The sequence below is a fragment of the Phytophthora ramorum genome (assembly GCF_020800215.1).
Source record: "Phytophthora ramorum isolate Pr-102 chromosome Unknown Phyram_PR-102_s0005, whole genome shotgun sequence".
In the NCBI taxonomy this organism is placed as follows: Eukaryota; Oomycota; class Peronosporomycetes; order Peronosporales; family Peronosporaceae; genus Phytophthora; species Phytophthora ramorum.
The window spans coordinates 2347442-2363871 of NW_027150651.1; the positions used below are offsets into that span (position 1 = coordinate 2347442).

A 16430-nucleotide genomic window follows, 5' to 3' on the forward strand; every position below is an offset into this window, starting at 1 on the left:
GATGCTGTAGGCTTTTACCGAGTTTATAGATTTCATTTGTGTGCACAGCAACCGGAGGTGGGTTTTCTTTTCTCGTTCACTCATATGGAGAGTCTCAAGCATCAGAATGGGTCAAAGAGATGCATGCCGATATGCGCCAACGCGATTCGATTCCTGCTTCCCTGGTCCTTCGCTATTCGCTAGTTTCGTTCCGTCGGTTGCCATCCTCCACCACCTTTACAACAAAATCTATCTAGAAAGGGTGTGGATGACCTTGAGGACGTCTTCGAACTCAATGTTCTCCTGGACCTTCTTGGCCTGCATCTGGTTGTCCTCGTTGGGGCTGATTTGGACCAGGTTATCCGCCACAGTCCACTTCTCGGCTGCAAGGTTGCAAACACGCACAACCTGTCAAATTACCGCTTCAATGACAAGACCTGACGCAGAAACGTACCAGCGACAATGTCGGCCACCTCCTTGTCAGACACATTAAGCTTGGCCTTAAAGACCTCCGTGGAGATGGCGCTGTGGCTGCGGCTGATGGCCGTCAGGATGTACGCGCGCACCGACTCCAGGAAGCCAGGCACCTTCTTGGCGAACGTCACTTCCTCCTTCCAGAAGTCCTCGAATAGGCACGACTGCAGCAGGAAGCCCGTGTGCAGCACGGCCGTCACACTGGCGTCCTATAGTCCAGCATAAAACACTCAATTAGACTCAAACACTCAAAAACAGCAGCAATCTCGGGAGTCTGTGGCTCGTACCTCGCGGATGCTCTCGGGCACCAACGTGGAGGCGCCGGTGAAGAACGTGGACGGCAGTGCCATTACACCCTTGACGAGAACCTTGGCTACGTTCTCAGCGTTGACCGTGGCCGGGTATACCAGGTACAGCTTGAGCAGCGCCAGGTCGGCATCAATGTCCACGGTTGAGTTCTGCACCTGCTCGGCCAGGTACGTCTCCAGAACCTTCACGCTGGCTTGCTCACAGAAGCCTCGGCCATTGTGCACCGCCTGCAGCTGCTGCTGCGTGGCTGAGGCGCTCTCCGCCGTCACGAAGTCCACGATCGTCTGCTGCTTGAAGGCCGGCATGGTGCTCTTGACGTTGCTGGGATTCTTGTGCGGTCCACTGGTTGGGGGCACAAAATGCGATCTCGAAGGCTGTCAATCGGGATTCAAGGGGTATTTAGTGTCCAAGGTCCACAACCCTACACCTCGCACCGCATCTAAATTTACAGCCAATCATGGGGCGGGAGCCAAATTAGACTCGTCACATGGCTACAAAGCGTGGTGCAGGTTCAACCGCTTGTTGTCTGACTGTCCGTCGCGCTTCGAGCTCAATTGGTGCCGCATCGTCCGGTCGATGGACAGCGTCGACCGATCGGATCTGCTTTCTCGAGTGCCGCAGCGAACGTCGATGGGCAAGAAGTCGATGCTGCGTTCGCCGTCTGTGTGCGTCCCAGACCGACTCCGATCCAACCAGGAAGAGTCCTCTGAGTACGACGACCGCGACCGTGACAGCAACTGTAACGTCAGCACCACCAATCGCCGAGCGATGCAACATTCTGCTTCCTACGACAACGCTCGTCACGAAGCAGCAACGTCCGCAACAGCCGATCTCAGCCGGTCCAAGTCCGTCGTGGTGCTTCGACGCTGCGAAGACCTGAACGTCCGCACGGGCGGGTTCCAGAAGATTGAGGAGGCCGCGCATCGGTTGGATATACGCCGCCAGCGGCAACAACACCAGCAGCAGCAACACGCTCCAGGAGACCAGCACAGGGTCAGGTGCTCGCCGAGCCGGTCTCAGGACGCCTAAAATGACTTGAATAAAGTAAACACTATTTACCACATCAGCGACACACCACATTCCAGTTTTGAGCAACGATGGCGAGCAAGAGCGGCGACCTAACGGACGAGGACGACGTGGACATGGACGCCGAGGTGCGTCTGCAGACGGTGACGCTGGGCATGAAGCAGCAGGCGGACGAACTTCTTCTCGCCGACCAGCTCGACCAGGCGCTGACGCTGTACCGGGAGCTGCTCATGCACCTCACGCGCTCGCAGGTGACGCTGCTGCAGCAAAGGGAGTTGGTGATTTCCTGCCGCATGAACATTCTGGCCGGCCTAGGCAAGGCCAAGCGCTGGAGCAATGTCGTGGAGGAGACGGAAGAGACGTTGAACGTGTTTGGAGAGCTTAAGGAGGCCAAGCAGAGGCTGGAGACAGCAGAGATGATGCCTGGGGAGCAGGAGAGAGAGAACCAGGTGCTCGCTCGAGCCTACTATTTCCGAGGCTTTGCCTATATGAAGCTGGGTACTCTTCTGCCTGCGCAACAGGATTTCCGCCGAGCGATGGAGCTGAACCCGGAGGATGAGACCGTTCAAAACGACTACAGGGAGCTGCTGCAGACTGTGGAACAAAGGGTCAAACAGTTCCTAGCAACATCCATAAAGTTCTTTCAGACTGGGAAGTACCAGTCCGCGGTGGAAGCGTGCACGAGTGCTTTGAGAGAGAGCCAACAGCTGCAGAAGACGGAGCTTACGGGGTTGATCCATGGCAATCTGGCGGCGATCTACGTGAAGATGAAAGATGATGCCAAGGCGATTGAGCACTACAAGCGCACGATGCTGTTTACTCGGTGCGGTGATATGTCCACGGCCGCGCAGAATGAGAGGGTGTATGACATCTTGGATAGCTTGGCCGGGTGCTATTCGCGCAAGCGGGACTACAGCTCGGCGTTGTCAGTGATCGATGATCAGATTAAGTTGTTCCCTCTATGCCCCGAGCGAAAAAACCGCGAGGCTATGATGTACCTGAATGGCGGGCGCATCTGCTACACGATGGGAAGGTATCCGCAGGCCAAGGAACACCTGGAGAAGGGATATAACGTGGTGAAAACGACAACAAACCAACTTGACGTAGCGCTGAATTGCGCGTTCTGGCTTAGTAAGGCCTACGCCAAGAACAACGAGGCAGAAAAGGCAATGGAGGTGCTGGATGGGGCTATTTCAGCGGCCGAAAAGGAGGCAGAATCGACAACCATCGCGGATTTGCTGGAGAAGCTCTCGCTGGCACGACTGGAATTGCTAGAACCAGAATCTTCGTTGGCAGAGCCAAGGTCAAGTGCGGAGCACCAACCAATAGGGTAATGTGCAAACTTCTTTTTACTTACTCCTGCATCACTCTCCGTCATTGTTCTTTGCCTCAGCGTCATGCTCATTTGCGCCAGACTCTTCGCCCTCCTCCTCTTCATCGTCTTCATCTTCTTCCGAGCTGTCGTCTTCGTCCTCTTCATCGTCCTCTTCATCGTCCTCTTCCTCTTCGACATCATCAGAGCTTCCTTCCTCAGCCTCTGCAGCAGCTTCTATAGTTATCAGCACACATTAACACTCAGCACGAATTCAACCCTGATCCATCCACAGCTTGAATTCTACCCATTGCGGTCTGCTGCTTCATGGCGTCCAGCAGATCCTGCACTAGGCGGTTGTTGGGCTCCACCTTCAGAACTAGCATCAAGTTCATCCACAACGCATCAACATTTCTCCACCCACCCACCCACCCTTACAGCAAGGCAACTTCACTATTTGTTGCCTACTTTCTCGTGCAGCTCTCTCAGCCTCGACGCTGTCTCCCTCCTGGACGCTCTTGAGGAACGTTGTGAGCAGACTCACAGGTGCCTTGCCTGGCGCCCACGCACCATCCACCTGTTCATTCCAGACCTTGTCCACACATTCCGGTCCTCGCGTAACTTCAGCATCACCTGCTTTCGCCTCCAGCATCTTCAACGCCTGCGTCGTTTCACGGATTACCAATTGACCAATTAACCTATTTTTGCTCCCCCAATTTGTGCGCAAATACGTCCATTCCGCTTTTTGCCCCGAGCAATGGCGTCGAACGGCGTGAAGCGCGAGGAGGCAGCAAGTATCAAGGCGGAGGAGGCCCCGGACGACGCGCAGGTGAAGCTCGAGGCGGACGAGAACAAAGACAGCGTGAAGGCCGAGACAAATGCCCCTTCTGGCGTGAAAACGGAGGCGTCAGAGGCCGCCCAAGACGAGCAAACACTGCGCCACGTGAAGCAGGAAAACGGCCGCGTCAAGGCTGAAGAAGCGGCCAACGGAGTGAAGAAAGAGGAAGAAGATCAGGGAAAAGTCAAGAAGCAGGAGCTGGAGCAGGTCACGCTCGCGCCCGCGGTCTTTGGAGATGTGAAAAGGGCCGTCAAAAGTACCGTCAAGAAGGACGAGGAAGCCAAGCAGCAGGAACAGCAGGAAGACCGCTCGCACATCCGACGCAAACCCGTCACCTGTGACGCGGCGGTTTGGGACTCGATTGAGTGGTCGGCGCCTGCAGGAGCCGAGGTAGACGCTGGCCAGAGGCTCGGGACGACCGGGAGACTGGAAGAAGGCAATCATAGACCCATGCAGGCCCCGTGCAAAGGGCGACTCTACATTTTGAGCAAGGAGCAGTCGGACGAACTGATGGGGGATAAGAAGGGAGGAGCGATGAGGACAGTGGCCTTTGTGGAGTACTGTATTCATCCTGTACGCAACGGCCGCACATGTTTGATGTGTCTGGCGGTTGTGGACGAAAATGAGGAAAACGAGGGTATGGAGAGTGTCAACGTGGTATCGCACGGACAGGTGATCCGGCTTAATGTCGAGGAAGCAAGTACGTATGGACTGCTAGATGAGAAGGGATGGAATCGTGAAGGGCTGACTTTTGTATTTGGTTGTTCTGTTTGCTGTATTGCTAGAAAAATTCGACTCGGATAATATTAGACGTCAGCTTGGAGCGAAAAAGCTATCACTGGTGCTTGATCTGGATCACACTCTGCTCCATGCTGTCCGTGTCGATGATGTTGTTGGCGAAATCACGAAAGCAGGTAAGGCATTTTTTTGCTACGTTGCATTGGCAATTCGACTATCTATGTTATTGCAAGAATTCTTATGGCATGATCGTTGTGTTGATCCTTGCAGACGACATATATTTCTTTTTCATTCCTGGCCTCGCTCAACAGCACGTGGTGAAACTACGACCCGGTCTGAATGATTTCTTAACGGAACTTTCAGCTCTATACGACCTCTTCATCTACACGCACGGCACTCGGCTGTACGCTGAGCAGATAGTGAAAATCATTGACCCTGACGAAACCTACTTCAAGAACCGGATTGTTGCGCGGACGGACACACCAGACATGCTTCACAAGTCACTCAAGCTGCTTTTCCCCTCGTGCGACGACTCCATGATTCTTGTTCTTGACGATCGAATTGACGTGTGGAAGGAGAACGAAGGCAATGTCTTCCTAATTGAACCGTATCACTATTTCAAGTGCACGTCCGAGATCAACAACGCGTCAGGACGTGGTGCGACCGGGTTGGAAGATTCTGATTCTGAGGCCAGAGAGGACAGGCACCTTGCTCAGTCAACAACAGTCCTCGAGGTATGGTTTGACCTCTGCAACAAGCTATTGGTTGGCTCCCTGTTGTGCTCACAATCGTTTTTTTGTTTTTTGTTTTCTAGCATGTACATGCAGCATTTTTCACTGGCCACGAAACAGGAATGAGAGGTACGACTGCCGAGGAGCAGATGGCTGGCAACGGTCGTGACGTTAAAGCGATTTTGAGCGAGGTGAACTATTGGATTATCTTGCTTGGATACTTGGTTGCGGGTCATGCCTGAATCTAACTTCATGATTGCTCTTCAGCGAAAACGCGCAATCTTGCATGATTGCCGTATTGTTTTTAGTGGAGTATTCCCGATCGTTGGTCCCCAAAGCCACGAGTCACATTACTTGTGGCGTCTGGCCGTAGACTTGGGTGCTACTCCCAGCATGACGTTGAAGGACTTTCCGCTCACGCACCTTGTGATCCATCCAGAACGGTTGGGAACTCAAAAACACGTTCAGGTGAGTGAATTTCTTCAATCTGAGAACTGACAAGGTTTTTGCGGCTGACTCGGTGTATTCGATAGGCAAAGCAGATACCTGGGGTGCTTATTGTGACTCCCGACTGGATTCTCAAGTGTGCTCGCTCATGGTCCCGCGTACTGGAGAAAGAGTTCCTTGCCGATGAATGGAAAGCGAAGCACACAAGGCAAGAATCGGCGAAGCAGTCAAATGATGCTAGTGTGACTCCTGGAAAAGGTGCATCTTCTGAAAAGCCTGACGCGGCAGTGTCGGCCCTCAGCAGTGATGCTGCTGGGAACCCACCTCCTCCAGCAACTACGCCAGCTGCCGAAGAAAAAACGGTGGCGAGCATTCTGGCGAAACGAGAGGCAGAGGATGAGAAACAGGGTAAGCGGGTCACGTTTGCAAAGGTTATTGACGATTCTGGCAACCCTCCTAGTGAAGATGGAACGGTGCAAAAGTCCAAAGTGGTGAAAAGGTCCCGCGTTGTTCGCAGGCCGTCGGGTGCTAGTCGTACTCGTGTTGCTGTCGGTGCTGTTGCAGCTGGCGTTGTGGCGACTGGAGGCACATTTGATTTTCTTTCAAAAATTAAAGCTACGAAGCGTGAACCGGCTCGCGCTAACCTCAAGGCCAAGAAGGCTGAAGAGGCAAAGAATGTGGCTTCCCCGCCGAAGGTAGGATTGCATTTGTATATTTTGCTGCCCATATGGTATGGTGATTTTGTCATGCTAACGAGAAAGTGGCTTGATGGGTGTCACCAACAGGATGTGGACGATGCCTTTATGCGCCTCATTGAGGCCGAGGAGCGTGAAAGCAAGGAGGAGGAAAAGCGCAAACAATCGTCATCAGACATCAAGGATCAGCTTTTCTCTCGACGGGCCAGCAAGGACAACAACAGCAAACGGGTTCACGAGTCAGATACTGTTTCTGGAGAAAAGCGTATGCGTGTTTCACCTCCGGTTGAAAATGGTGAAGAGGAGGAGGACGAGGTGCGTTTTGCAGTTGCTAGCGATCGATTGCTTTGTTCTGAGTGCACTGTGGGTGTTGTGCTCTTCTTCTATAACCAGCTGGACGACCTTGAAGCCGACATTCTCGGGGATCTATAAATGTTGCGCGGGGCTGCAGTCACTTCACCACCTTTGTGCGCTTGCTTGCGGTGTATTCCTCGGGTGCTGGCAGTAGCTAACGAATAAGCAAGCTCAGTGAGCTCCACGTTGCTAACCACTCAACGACTCGAGTTCGACGTCCGAGGGGATGATGCTGCTCCACGCCAACTGCCGAGCGAGGTTCGTTCTTCAACATCGCTTCACGCTCAACCATGGCAGACTAATCACTTCACTAAAAAGAGGTGAACTGCACTGGTACTTGATTACTAGGAGATGTTACGACTAGAAACGTGGCCACTGCATCGCTAACAGTAGCTTCCCACACAGCAGGGTCTCATTCCCCCGATGCCAGTTGACGGATTCCTTCTACCAGGGCCTCGTATCGTGCGTTCGCCTCAGCCAGTAGTACATCCTTGCTGGCGATGATGGCGCTGAGCTCACTGATGCACTGCTGGAGCGACTCCGCCTGCTTCTGTCGTTTCTGTTCCTCTGCAAGAAACGCGTCCTTCTCCGCGATGACTGCCTTGAGCTGCTTGACCTGTTGCTTGAGCGCTTTGATCTGGTTGCCTCCGTCTGAAACCAGCTCGTCCTTGCGAGCGTATAGCGCCTCCAGTTCGCTGACTCGCTCGTCAAGAGGCTCCGGCTCAGCGAAAGCTTCATCCACGTCGCTAACTCGCCGCTTGATTGGCCCAGGGCGCTGCTTCGAGAGCTGCCGCATGACTGTTTTCCCTTCTCGCCGCAAGAGGTCGTAGGTCAAATTGGCGAACGAGGCGCTCTCGATCATTTTGCGCCAAGGAATCTGCGCCCCGCCCTCCATTGCGGCGCAAATGATGTGCTCTAGCTCATCCTGCTGCGCTCGCGTCAGCGCGGAGCACTCTCCAGTGCCAACTTTCATTCGCTTCCGCGCCATCTTGAACGTCGGAACTTGTTTGCACTTGCACTTTGCAAGAAAGTTGATTCACTTCAAGTAAAGTTTTGCTAAACCTGGACCTATTGTAAAATGTTGCGATACGGGATCAGCACTATTTACGTTTTGAGGGATAGATAGATCTTCCTACAAAACTGGAGATCCCAAGCTTTTGCATTAATGCTTGGAAGCGGTTGCATGAGCACCGAAGCGAAGAATGCACCGCAGACGACGTTACGGATAATCCAGTCCCCGGGGATACTTGGGTACTCGTATGCCTTGAAGACAAACAATCGAGCAGCAGGATTAAAATGATCGCTTGCGTGCCGCAACTTCCGAATCACGATTCGTGATGAACGGAGACTGTGAGATGAAGATTCTACAACCCCAGAAGTGAAGTCAAATTAGATGGTTCAGTAAAGCACTCGGAAGTTTACTTACACTACATTTTACGCATATACGATCGTTCCTTACGCATGTCGGTTCAACACCATTCAAGCTGAAAGCAGCTCTACACAGACTCGGTTGGCTGGGGGTTGTAGAACTCTGAATACCACTCCCACGTCTTCATCAGACCCTGCTCCAGAGGCGTAGTAGGCTTGTAGCCGAGCATCTTCTGGGCCTTGGAGATATCGGCGCTGGTGCGCGGCACGTCACCCGGCTGGTCCGGCAGCATGTTGATCTTGGCCTTCTTGCCCACGAGTCCCTCGATGATCTCGATGAACTTCGTAAGCAGCACCGGCGTGCCTCTGCCCAGGTTGAACACCTCGCAGCCGTGGCCACGGTCCAGGCTCAGTAGCACACCCTGCACGATGTCGTCGATGAACGTGTAGTCACGCGACGACGACCCGTCGCCGTACTGGTCGATGGCCACGTCGCGCGCAATGCGGTCCATGAACTTGAACGGCGCCATGTCGGGGCGACCACGCGGACCGTACACCGTGAAGAAGCGCAGGCCGATCGTGTCCATGCCGTGCAGGTGGTGGTACGTGTGCGCCAGCAGCTCGCAGCTCTTCTTGGTCGCGGCGTACGGGCTCACGGGGAAGTCCACGATGTCCTCCTCGCTGAAGCTTTCCTTCATGCTGCCGCCGTACACCGAGCTGCTGCTCGCGTACACGAACTTGGTGATGCCGAACTCGCGACACGCCTCGAGCAGCACCATCGTGGCCACCACGTTGGCCTGGATATACATGAGCGGGTTGTCGATGCTGGGACGCACGCCGGCACGGGCGGCCAGGTGCACCATGGCGTCCGGCTTGGTCTCCTTGAGCACGCGGCGCACCAGCTGCTGGTCGCACAGGTCGCCGATGTACACGCTCACACGGTTGCCATACGTCTCCGTGAGCCAGTCTAGGTTGCTCTGCTTGAGCTTCACGTCGTAGTAGTCGTTCAGCTCGTCCACGATGACAACATCGTCTCCGCGGGCCAGCAGTGCCTTGGCGGTGTGGAAACCGATGAATCCGGCGGCTCCAGTCACGAAGACGCGGCGACGCGCAGCCGACGCGGGGGAACAGGCGTTGACGGCCGTGAGCACGTCGGACACTTCGAACGGGGTGGGCGCCATTGCGATAGAGGTTTGAGCAGAAGGCGGATAAATGGAGAGTGAGAATCTGCGATGGAAATGAATTGCATCGAGCGAGTGCTCTCGCAATCTCGTATTCCACAGGGCTGCATCATCACTTGGTACATGTAAATGTCCTGCAATGGAGACTCCATCTCTCAACAGTTCCGAGGATACACCGCTGCTACGGCTGTTTATTTAGCCAACAGACAATAGATAGCCTCAACAAAAACGGCAAAACAGGAAACAGATAGGCTCGTGCAAATTGTACGATTCGTACGTCCAGGTCTTACGTGTGGTGCTCGCTGATGAAGATTGCGTTATTAACGACTGCTGCTTTTACAGTCATCCTGCAGATCTGCTTGGTGGTCGGCGAGTATGACTCCTCGGTCTTCAGAAAGCAACATCCGATCTGATTGTGTATGTTTTCGTATCCCGAAGTGACGACAGGCTGCTGGGAGCGCGTGGCAGCCTGCCAGTCACAGACTTGGCGTGTTGCCCGCAATTCATGTCAAGTCTGCCTCACACTGCCCGCCTCTACGTTTAACTCGGGTCGACGCGCGCTTGATAGCTGAGTTTGGGATCGCTTCCATCCTGGTGGGAAGCTTGATATCACGATACATGTGCAGTACATCGTGCCAATACTGCACAGTGCACCCCATCTGATTCGACACATGGCCTGGATAACCTGGCGCACATATCTCTCATACCAGAAGCACAGTCCAGTGGTTCTGGCAGAACAAACGCAGGAAGACAAATCAATCAACCAGAACTCGCTCGATTCGTTGGCGAGTGCGTGCGGGTATTGCTTCAGCTTTTGGTGTATGCTTGCCATCCATACAACATATATATAAGACAGGAAGGTCGGAACTTCGCTGTCTTATGGTTCCCTAGGATCCTCTTATTGATCCAAAGCTGTGCTGCAGATACGATCTGCTGGATATGTGGCAACGAGACGATGAAATTTGCTGGGATAGTCTTCCCCTAGAATATGGTGCATTCCTGTCGTGGTTTACGTACATGTATGGTATTTTGCCTAATTCGTTCGATGTCTAATCAATCGCTTCGGCGACCGTTTTTACGGAAAGAAGTGGATTTCGCGCTGTTGATGAACTGTTTGGCGCCGTCAACCAAAAACTACGGGAGTGGCAGCGTAAAGTATCAATTATCCTTTGTGTGAGACTCGAAACGAATAAGTGAACGAACTTTACATACAAGTAATATTTCCTTGTTAAATAAGGAAATGAACACGACATTACACCGCACCAAGTTACTAGTATAGTCTATCAGCACCGACATTCCCATCTCGAAGACGGAAACCCGCATGCAACTGCTAGAGCGTGCAGCACATGTGTGCATGACACGCATCACCCAGGGCACAGTGCAAAGGACAGAGCTCCACGCAGCAACCCGCATGGAGTACGTGGGGTACAGCCAGTAATTAAGTCTTTAGCTTTGTTGGTGCCCACTTTGACTTGCGGATTAGCTTAGGTTGGCCGGGCAAAGGGACTGCAATAATCAAATCAGCAACAACAACAAAAAGGCCAAGCTTACTTTAAAATTCCTTACACTCACGAGTACCGGCGGCAGCCGTACTCCAAAAAAAAGGTGCAACTCACCAACTCGTTAACAAAATTCAGCCGCCGAAGACAAATGTACAGCCAAAGATCTAAACCGTCCCGGTCGGCTGGGGGTTGTAGAACTCTGAATACCACTCCCACGTCTTCATCAGACCCTGCTCCAGAGGCGTAGTAGGCTTGTAGCCGAGCATCTTCTGGGCCTTGGAGATATCGGCGCTGGTGCGCGGCACGTCACCCGGCTGGTCCGGCAGCATGTTGATCTTGGCCTTCTTGCCCACGAGTCCCTCGATGATCTCGATGAACTTCGTAAGCAGCACCGGCGTGCCTCTGCCCAGGTTGAACACCTCGCAGCCGTGGCCACGGTCCAGGCTCAGTAGCACACCCTGCACGATGTCGTCGATGAACGTGTAGTCACGCGACGACGACCCGTCGCCGTACTGGTCGATGGCCACGTCGCGCGCAATGCGGTCCATGAACTTGAACGGCGCCATGTCGGGGCGACCACGCGGACCGTACACCGTGAAGAAGCGCAGGCCGATCGTGTCCATGCCGTGCAGGTGGTGGTACGTGTGCGCCAGCAGCTCGCAGCTCTTCTTGGTCGCGGCGTACGGGCTCACGGGGAAGTCCACGATGTCCTCCTCGCTGAAGCTTTCCTTCATGCTGCCGCCGTACACCGAGCTGCTGCTCGCGTACACGAACTTGGTGATGCCGAACTCGCGACACGCCTCGAGCAGCACCATCGTGGCCACCACGTTGGCCTGGATATACATGAGCGGGTTGTCGATGCTGGGACGCACGCCGGCACGGGCGGCCAGGTGCACCATGGCGTCCGGCTTGGTCTCCTTGAGCACGCGGCGCACCAGCTGCTGGTCGCACAGGTCGCCGATGTACACGCTCACACGGTTGCCATACGTCTCCGTGAGCCAGTCTAGGTTGCTCTGCTTGAGCTTCACGTCGTAGTAGTCGTTCAGCTCGTCCACGATGACAACATCGTCTCCGCGGGCCAGCAGTGCCTTGGCGGTGTGGAAACCGATGAATCCGGCGGCTCCAGTCACGAAGACGCGGCGACGCGCAGCCGACGCGGGGGAACAGGCGTTGACGGCCGTGAGCACGTCGGACACTTCGAACGGGGTGGGCGCCATTGCGATAGAGGTTTGAGCAGAAGGCGGGAAGTCTGGGACTGACGGTCGAGGATGTCGCTACGTACGCAGAGTATACAGTACTCACTGTCTTTCCGCAGAGCCTCACGTCTTGCACCAATGGTGTGGTGCCTCGACAATGACTGGAGACCATCATTCTGTTGTATAGGCTTCAGCCAATGGCGTGTTCGCATCGATTGCTGGACCAATTGTATCGCGTGAAATTGTGTTAACCTAATCAGACTCGGATTCGTGATCGGAAATGTTCACATCTGCGGCCGACGCACACATCTGCTAGATTCTGTCCCAAACAGCAGCTGGACAAGCTGCTACAGTTTGAACTGCGTCCGAGATGGGGTCGCAGACTGGCAGAATGAGGCTGCTGCTTGGGCTGCAGCCAGCCGGCAGGATCTGTTGCACAAAAAGCTCAGTTAAACCAGGCCGGTCACAGCCACTTCAGAAAACGAGCACCGAAGTGGCTACGGCAACAGAAGTCTCCTTGCGACACTTCCAGCACTGAGATTCTCAGGGAGATCGCTTGGCAGTCAGCTGAGTTCCGCCTGCTTGAAAATGTGGCCCTTGTTGGTGCGGTGACAGCAAGCGTACAGCCGTGGCATTACATGTAACATCCTGGCTCTCAAAAAATTGGCTGTTCGATGGCAACGTTGAAGTTGAAAGTACAGGAATATTCCTCTTAAGTTCGTCTCTCAGCCCGCGAGCTTGGTTGACATGTTGTCATGATGGTGCGTTGGGGCAAACTACAGAGTTCCCCGGCAAAGGGAGAATTGCGTGCAGCAATTTACCTTGCACAGATAGTACGGATCTGCAGAAGATTTGCTCTTGCTGCCGCAATGCTATACTGATCTAACTTACATTTACTGGTCTTGCGGGAAGCATGGATGCATGCAGGTTGCACACATGCTTTGCTATTAGTCGTGTAGTTCGGAATAATGCAGTGCATTTGGCTCTAGATGAATTCCTGTGCTAGTCTTGTAACCTCACAGTCTTTATTGGTCCCACCTTTCTCCCTTTGCCGGGGAACTCTGTACCTTCACACCGCGGAGAGCATCGCTAAAATAAAATAAAAACTGGGAAATTACAAGTACCGCCAGCAACTTACTGGAAAATGCACAGGGGCAGCGAGACGGAGTCGTGTTTCGTCTTGATTGGCCGAGATCGTGCGGCGGATAGCAATGACGCAATTGCGGCGCGAATGAATCTTGGCCAGCATTCCCATATTCCGTGTACTTCACATAAACCTCCTGTAGAGCTTGATATGATATTACCTAGTTCTACATGTGTGTTCTCTACGTAATGTATCCAATCAGTACTCTGAATGGAGGCCAGACTCCACTACATCCCGACACTTTAATATCTCAATCACAACTCAATTTACCTGGTCTTCCCCAAGCTCCCTCGCTTCGCTCCTTCCATTTCAACGACCTCTGATAGGTTATGAGCCCAACGACTGACTCAAGCGCAGACGACCGCGATTTTCCGCGCCTTAATGGCCGGAATTTCGTTATCTGGAAGACTCGAGTGACCGCCGCCCTTGAAGGCAAGAACCTGATCGGCTTCGGTGACGAAGCCGACTACGCGGGCGACGAGGACTACGACTTCTCCTCCGATGAAGACCTCAACCCGGCACTGGCCGACATGGGGAGTAATTGAGGCCGCACTAGATGCCGTTGGGGCGCCCAAAGCCACCGACATGGAGGACTCCTCATCGAGTGAGTCCTCTTCCGACTCAAGTTCGGAGGCCGCCACCGCTGGAGATGACGGCGACGTGGAAATGGGGCAGGTACAACCACCCTTGATCCAGTCATTCACCGCTAAAAAGCGTGATGATCTGAAGCGAGCTGAGAAGCTAAAGGCCAAGAGCCTGAAGCTGAGCTCGAGGAAACTACGGCTCGATGAAGCAAAGGCTAAAGCCTTCCTCATCAAAACCATCGATGATCAACACGTTCTCATGGTGAAGGACAAGACTACGGCGTACGAAATCTTTCAAACGCTCTGTAGCAAGTACGAAGGTGCTGCCATCCACGGTGACCCGTACTACATCCAGTCGTACCTGATGGCCCTCAAATACGAGGAGGGATCCGACCTCATGGCTTTCATCATCGACTTGGAAGAATCCATGAAGGCAGCCGCGGAAGCCACAAACAGTGTGCTGAGCGACGAGCAAAAATCGCTCTATCTGTATCACTCCCTTCCAACGGAGTGGAAGCCTGAACTAGCAGTCTGGAAAGGCAGTCGGAAATTCATTACGTACGAAGACCTGAAACGGCACATCGAGACCAAGGTCCAGAATGAGCTAGCGCGCAATCGCTACGTCCTCAGACAAGGAACCCCAGAGTCTAAGGAAACACGAGCTGAGAGAGCTCTTCGAGCCACGGCACCAATTCCGATGCCAGCGGATCTCCAAATCCCCGCCAAGATGGAGACAGCTCTCGTGGCTTCATTGAAGTGCACGTACTGCCAGCGTGACAACCACGACACGGTCGACTGCTACATCCTGCAGCGCCACCTACGTGATGGCCAAATCAAGGCTGGTAGGGTTCTTCCCGCCAACTTTAAGCTCAAGGCACCACAAGGCACGCAGAGCCATCATCCTTACAAGGGCAACTACAAGGGAAACCGTGGCAACAACTCGTGGACAAACTATCATGGTCGTGGAAGCAACAATCGCGTTCCTAATGAAAAACGCCAAGATCGCCGTGGAAATCACAGCCGCAACAACCAAGGCAAGCCAAGCGAGTTTCACGGTCGACGCAGCCAAGACGCCCATGGATCGGACAACAACGAGTATGGCATAATTGCTATTACAACGCTCGATTGTTCCCCAAAAACTGTGGAAGTGAGTCTCACTGCTCATGTCGGACACCATGATCCATCATGGACGATCGATTCCGGCTGCACTCGCCACGTTACGTTACGTCCAACAGAGAATGGTTTGTGACCCTAAAACCGACCGCGGGTAAGTCCATCACGGTGGGGGGCAATCACCAGATTCCCATTGCAGGAACAGGTGACGTGAAGCTATCCATCAAAGATACGAAGGGAAGAGACAGAGTCATTACCCTGGTCAACGTGCTGTACGCACCTGACCTCAAGTTTAACTTGCTCTCAGTTCGTCAAGCTGTCGAAACGGACTACAAGATCAACTTCCCGAACGCCAAGAAATGCGTCCTGTTCTACGACCGTGGAACCAAGTTCGAAGCCAAGACTGGCAATGGCACTCGCCTCTACCAATTCGAAGCTCGCCCGGTGAACACCGACCACGCAGCCCATGTGGCCAAATCTGGTGCGTCCGATAATATTTTACTCTGGCACAAACGAATGGGCCATCCTAACTTTCGCATTATGCAGGATCTGGCTAAAGCAGACGTTGTCACAGACATGGGGATGTCGAAGTTCGACTCAAGCAAAGACTACTTTTGCTCCTCATGCACATACGCTAAGGCACATCGTAACCCATTCAATAAACGTACTGTTGAAAGGGCAAAAATCCCTCTTGAAAAGGTTCACACAGATATGGCTGGACCCCTTCCTGCGCCAACACTATCAGGATGTCAATATTTCTTGACCTTTATTGATGACTACTCGCGCTATATGTTTATATACGTTATCATGCGCAAGTCAGACCTTTATGGCTGCTACGAGGACTTCAGAAAGAAAGAACAGAACATGTTTCGCGCTGATGTGGGTCACTTAGCATACGATGCTAATATGCACGATGAAGAAATCCGGAACCTCCAAAGTGACAACGCTCGTGAATATGAAAAACTCGGCAGAATTACCTTCGAAAAATATAACACCCACGCACAGTTCACTAATGCGTACACACCACAACAGAATGACGTGGTAGAGAGCCGTATGCGCACACTCCTTGAAAGAACGCGAGCTTTTCTAATTGACGGAGATCTTGATCAACTCCTTTGGGGCGAATGCATCACCCACGTCGCTGATCTCCTCAACATGACCCCGAGCTCGGTCACAAACAACGCTACTCCCCATGAAAAATGGTTCAAAAAGAAACCATCAGCACACTACATTAAAGTTTTTGGCTGCACGGCATACGCTCACATCCCGGAACTATACCGCAACAAACTCGAAAAACGGGCTAGAAAATGCATGTATCTCGGAATTCCATCCAACAAGAAGGGCTACAGGCTCTTAGATACGACAGAGAATCGCATCATTTACAGTCGTGATGTTACCTTCCGCGAACATGAATTCCCCACGCTGGATTTTCTCGATCT

General features: G+C 53.2%; 8 protein-coding genes across 8 annotated transcripts; 3 read left to right on the forward strand and 5 right to left on the reverse strand.

The window, feature by feature from the left end:
• Nucleotides 1-228: 228 nt before the first annotated feature.
• Nucleotides 229-1067, reverse strand: KRP23_6467 (Eukaryotic translation initiation factor 3 subunit K; the record flags this gene model as incomplete). The annotated part of the gene is made up of 3 exons (XM_067891661.1): nucleotides 229-362; nucleotides 434-662; nucleotides 741-1067. 3 exons carry the CDS (start codon nucleotides 1065-1067, stop codon nucleotides 229-231), a joined length of 690 nt encoding a protein of 229 aa, XP_067745996.1.
• Nucleotides 1068-1338: 271 nt separating this feature from the next.
• KRP23_6468 (uncharacterized protein) lies at nucleotides 1339-1791 on the forward strand (the record flags this gene model as incomplete). The annotated part of the gene is made up of 1 exon (XM_067891662.1): nucleotides 1339-1791. One exon carries the CDS (start codon nucleotides 1339-1341, stop codon nucleotides 1789-1791), a length of 453 nt encoding a protein of 150 aa, XP_067745997.1.
• A 68-nt stretch (nucleotides 1792-1859) lies between these two features.
• KRP23_6469 (uncharacterized protein) lies at nucleotides 1860-3122 on the forward strand (the record flags this gene model as incomplete). Its single annotated transcript, XM_067891663.1, has 1 exon — nucleotides 1860-3122. The coding sequence occupies one exon, from the start codon at nucleotides 1860-1862 to the stop codon at nucleotides 3120-3122; it is 1263 nt and encodes a 420-aa protein (XP_067745998.1).
• A 30-nt stretch (nucleotides 3123-3152) lies between these two features.
• On the reverse strand, nucleotides 3153-3752 carry KRP23_6470 (uncharacterized protein; the record flags this gene model as incomplete). Its single annotated transcript, XM_067891664.1, has 3 exons — nucleotides 3153-3337; nucleotides 3408-3479; nucleotides 3569-3752. 3 exons carry the CDS (start codon nucleotides 3750-3752, stop codon nucleotides 3153-3155), a joined length of 441 nt encoding a protein of 146 aa, XP_067745999.1.
• A 105-nt stretch (nucleotides 3753-3857) lies between these two features.
• On the forward strand, nucleotides 3858-6981 carry KRP23_6471 (RNA polymerase II subunit A C-terminal domain phosphatase; the record flags this gene model as incomplete). Its single annotated transcript, XM_067891666.1, has 8 exons — nucleotides 3858-4638; nucleotides 4724-4852; nucleotides 4947-5410; nucleotides 5491-5598; nucleotides 5675-5875; nucleotides 5941-6549; nucleotides 6640-6864; nucleotides 6943-6981. The coding sequence occupies 8 exons, from the start codon at nucleotides 3858-3860 to the stop codon at nucleotides 6979-6981; spliced, it is 2556 nt and encodes an 851-aa protein (XP_067746000.1).
• A 334-nt stretch (nucleotides 6982-7315) lies between these two features.
• Nucleotides 7316-7891, reverse strand: KRP23_6472 (uncharacterized protein; the record flags this gene model as incomplete). Its single annotated transcript, XM_067891667.1, has 1 exon — nucleotides 7316-7891. One exon carries the CDS (start codon nucleotides 7889-7891, stop codon nucleotides 7316-7318), a length of 576 nt encoding a protein of 191 aa, XP_067746001.1.
• Nucleotides 7892-8399: 508 nt separating this feature from the next.
• On the reverse strand, nucleotides 8400-9452 carry KRP23_6473 (uncharacterized protein; the record flags this gene model as incomplete). Its single annotated transcript, XM_067891668.1, has 1 exon — nucleotides 8400-9452. The coding sequence occupies one exon, from the start codon at nucleotides 9450-9452 to the stop codon at nucleotides 8400-8402; it is 1053 nt and encodes a 350-aa protein (XP_067746002.1).
• A 1666-nt stretch (nucleotides 9453-11118) lies between these two features.
• On the reverse strand, nucleotides 11119-12171 carry KRP23_6474 (uncharacterized protein; the record flags this gene model as incomplete). The annotated part of the gene is made up of 1 exon (XM_067891669.1): nucleotides 11119-12171. One exon carries the CDS (start codon nucleotides 12169-12171, stop codon nucleotides 11119-11121), a length of 1053 nt encoding a protein of 350 aa, XP_067746003.1.
• Between the last annotated feature and the right edge of the window lie 4259 nt (nucleotides 12172-16430).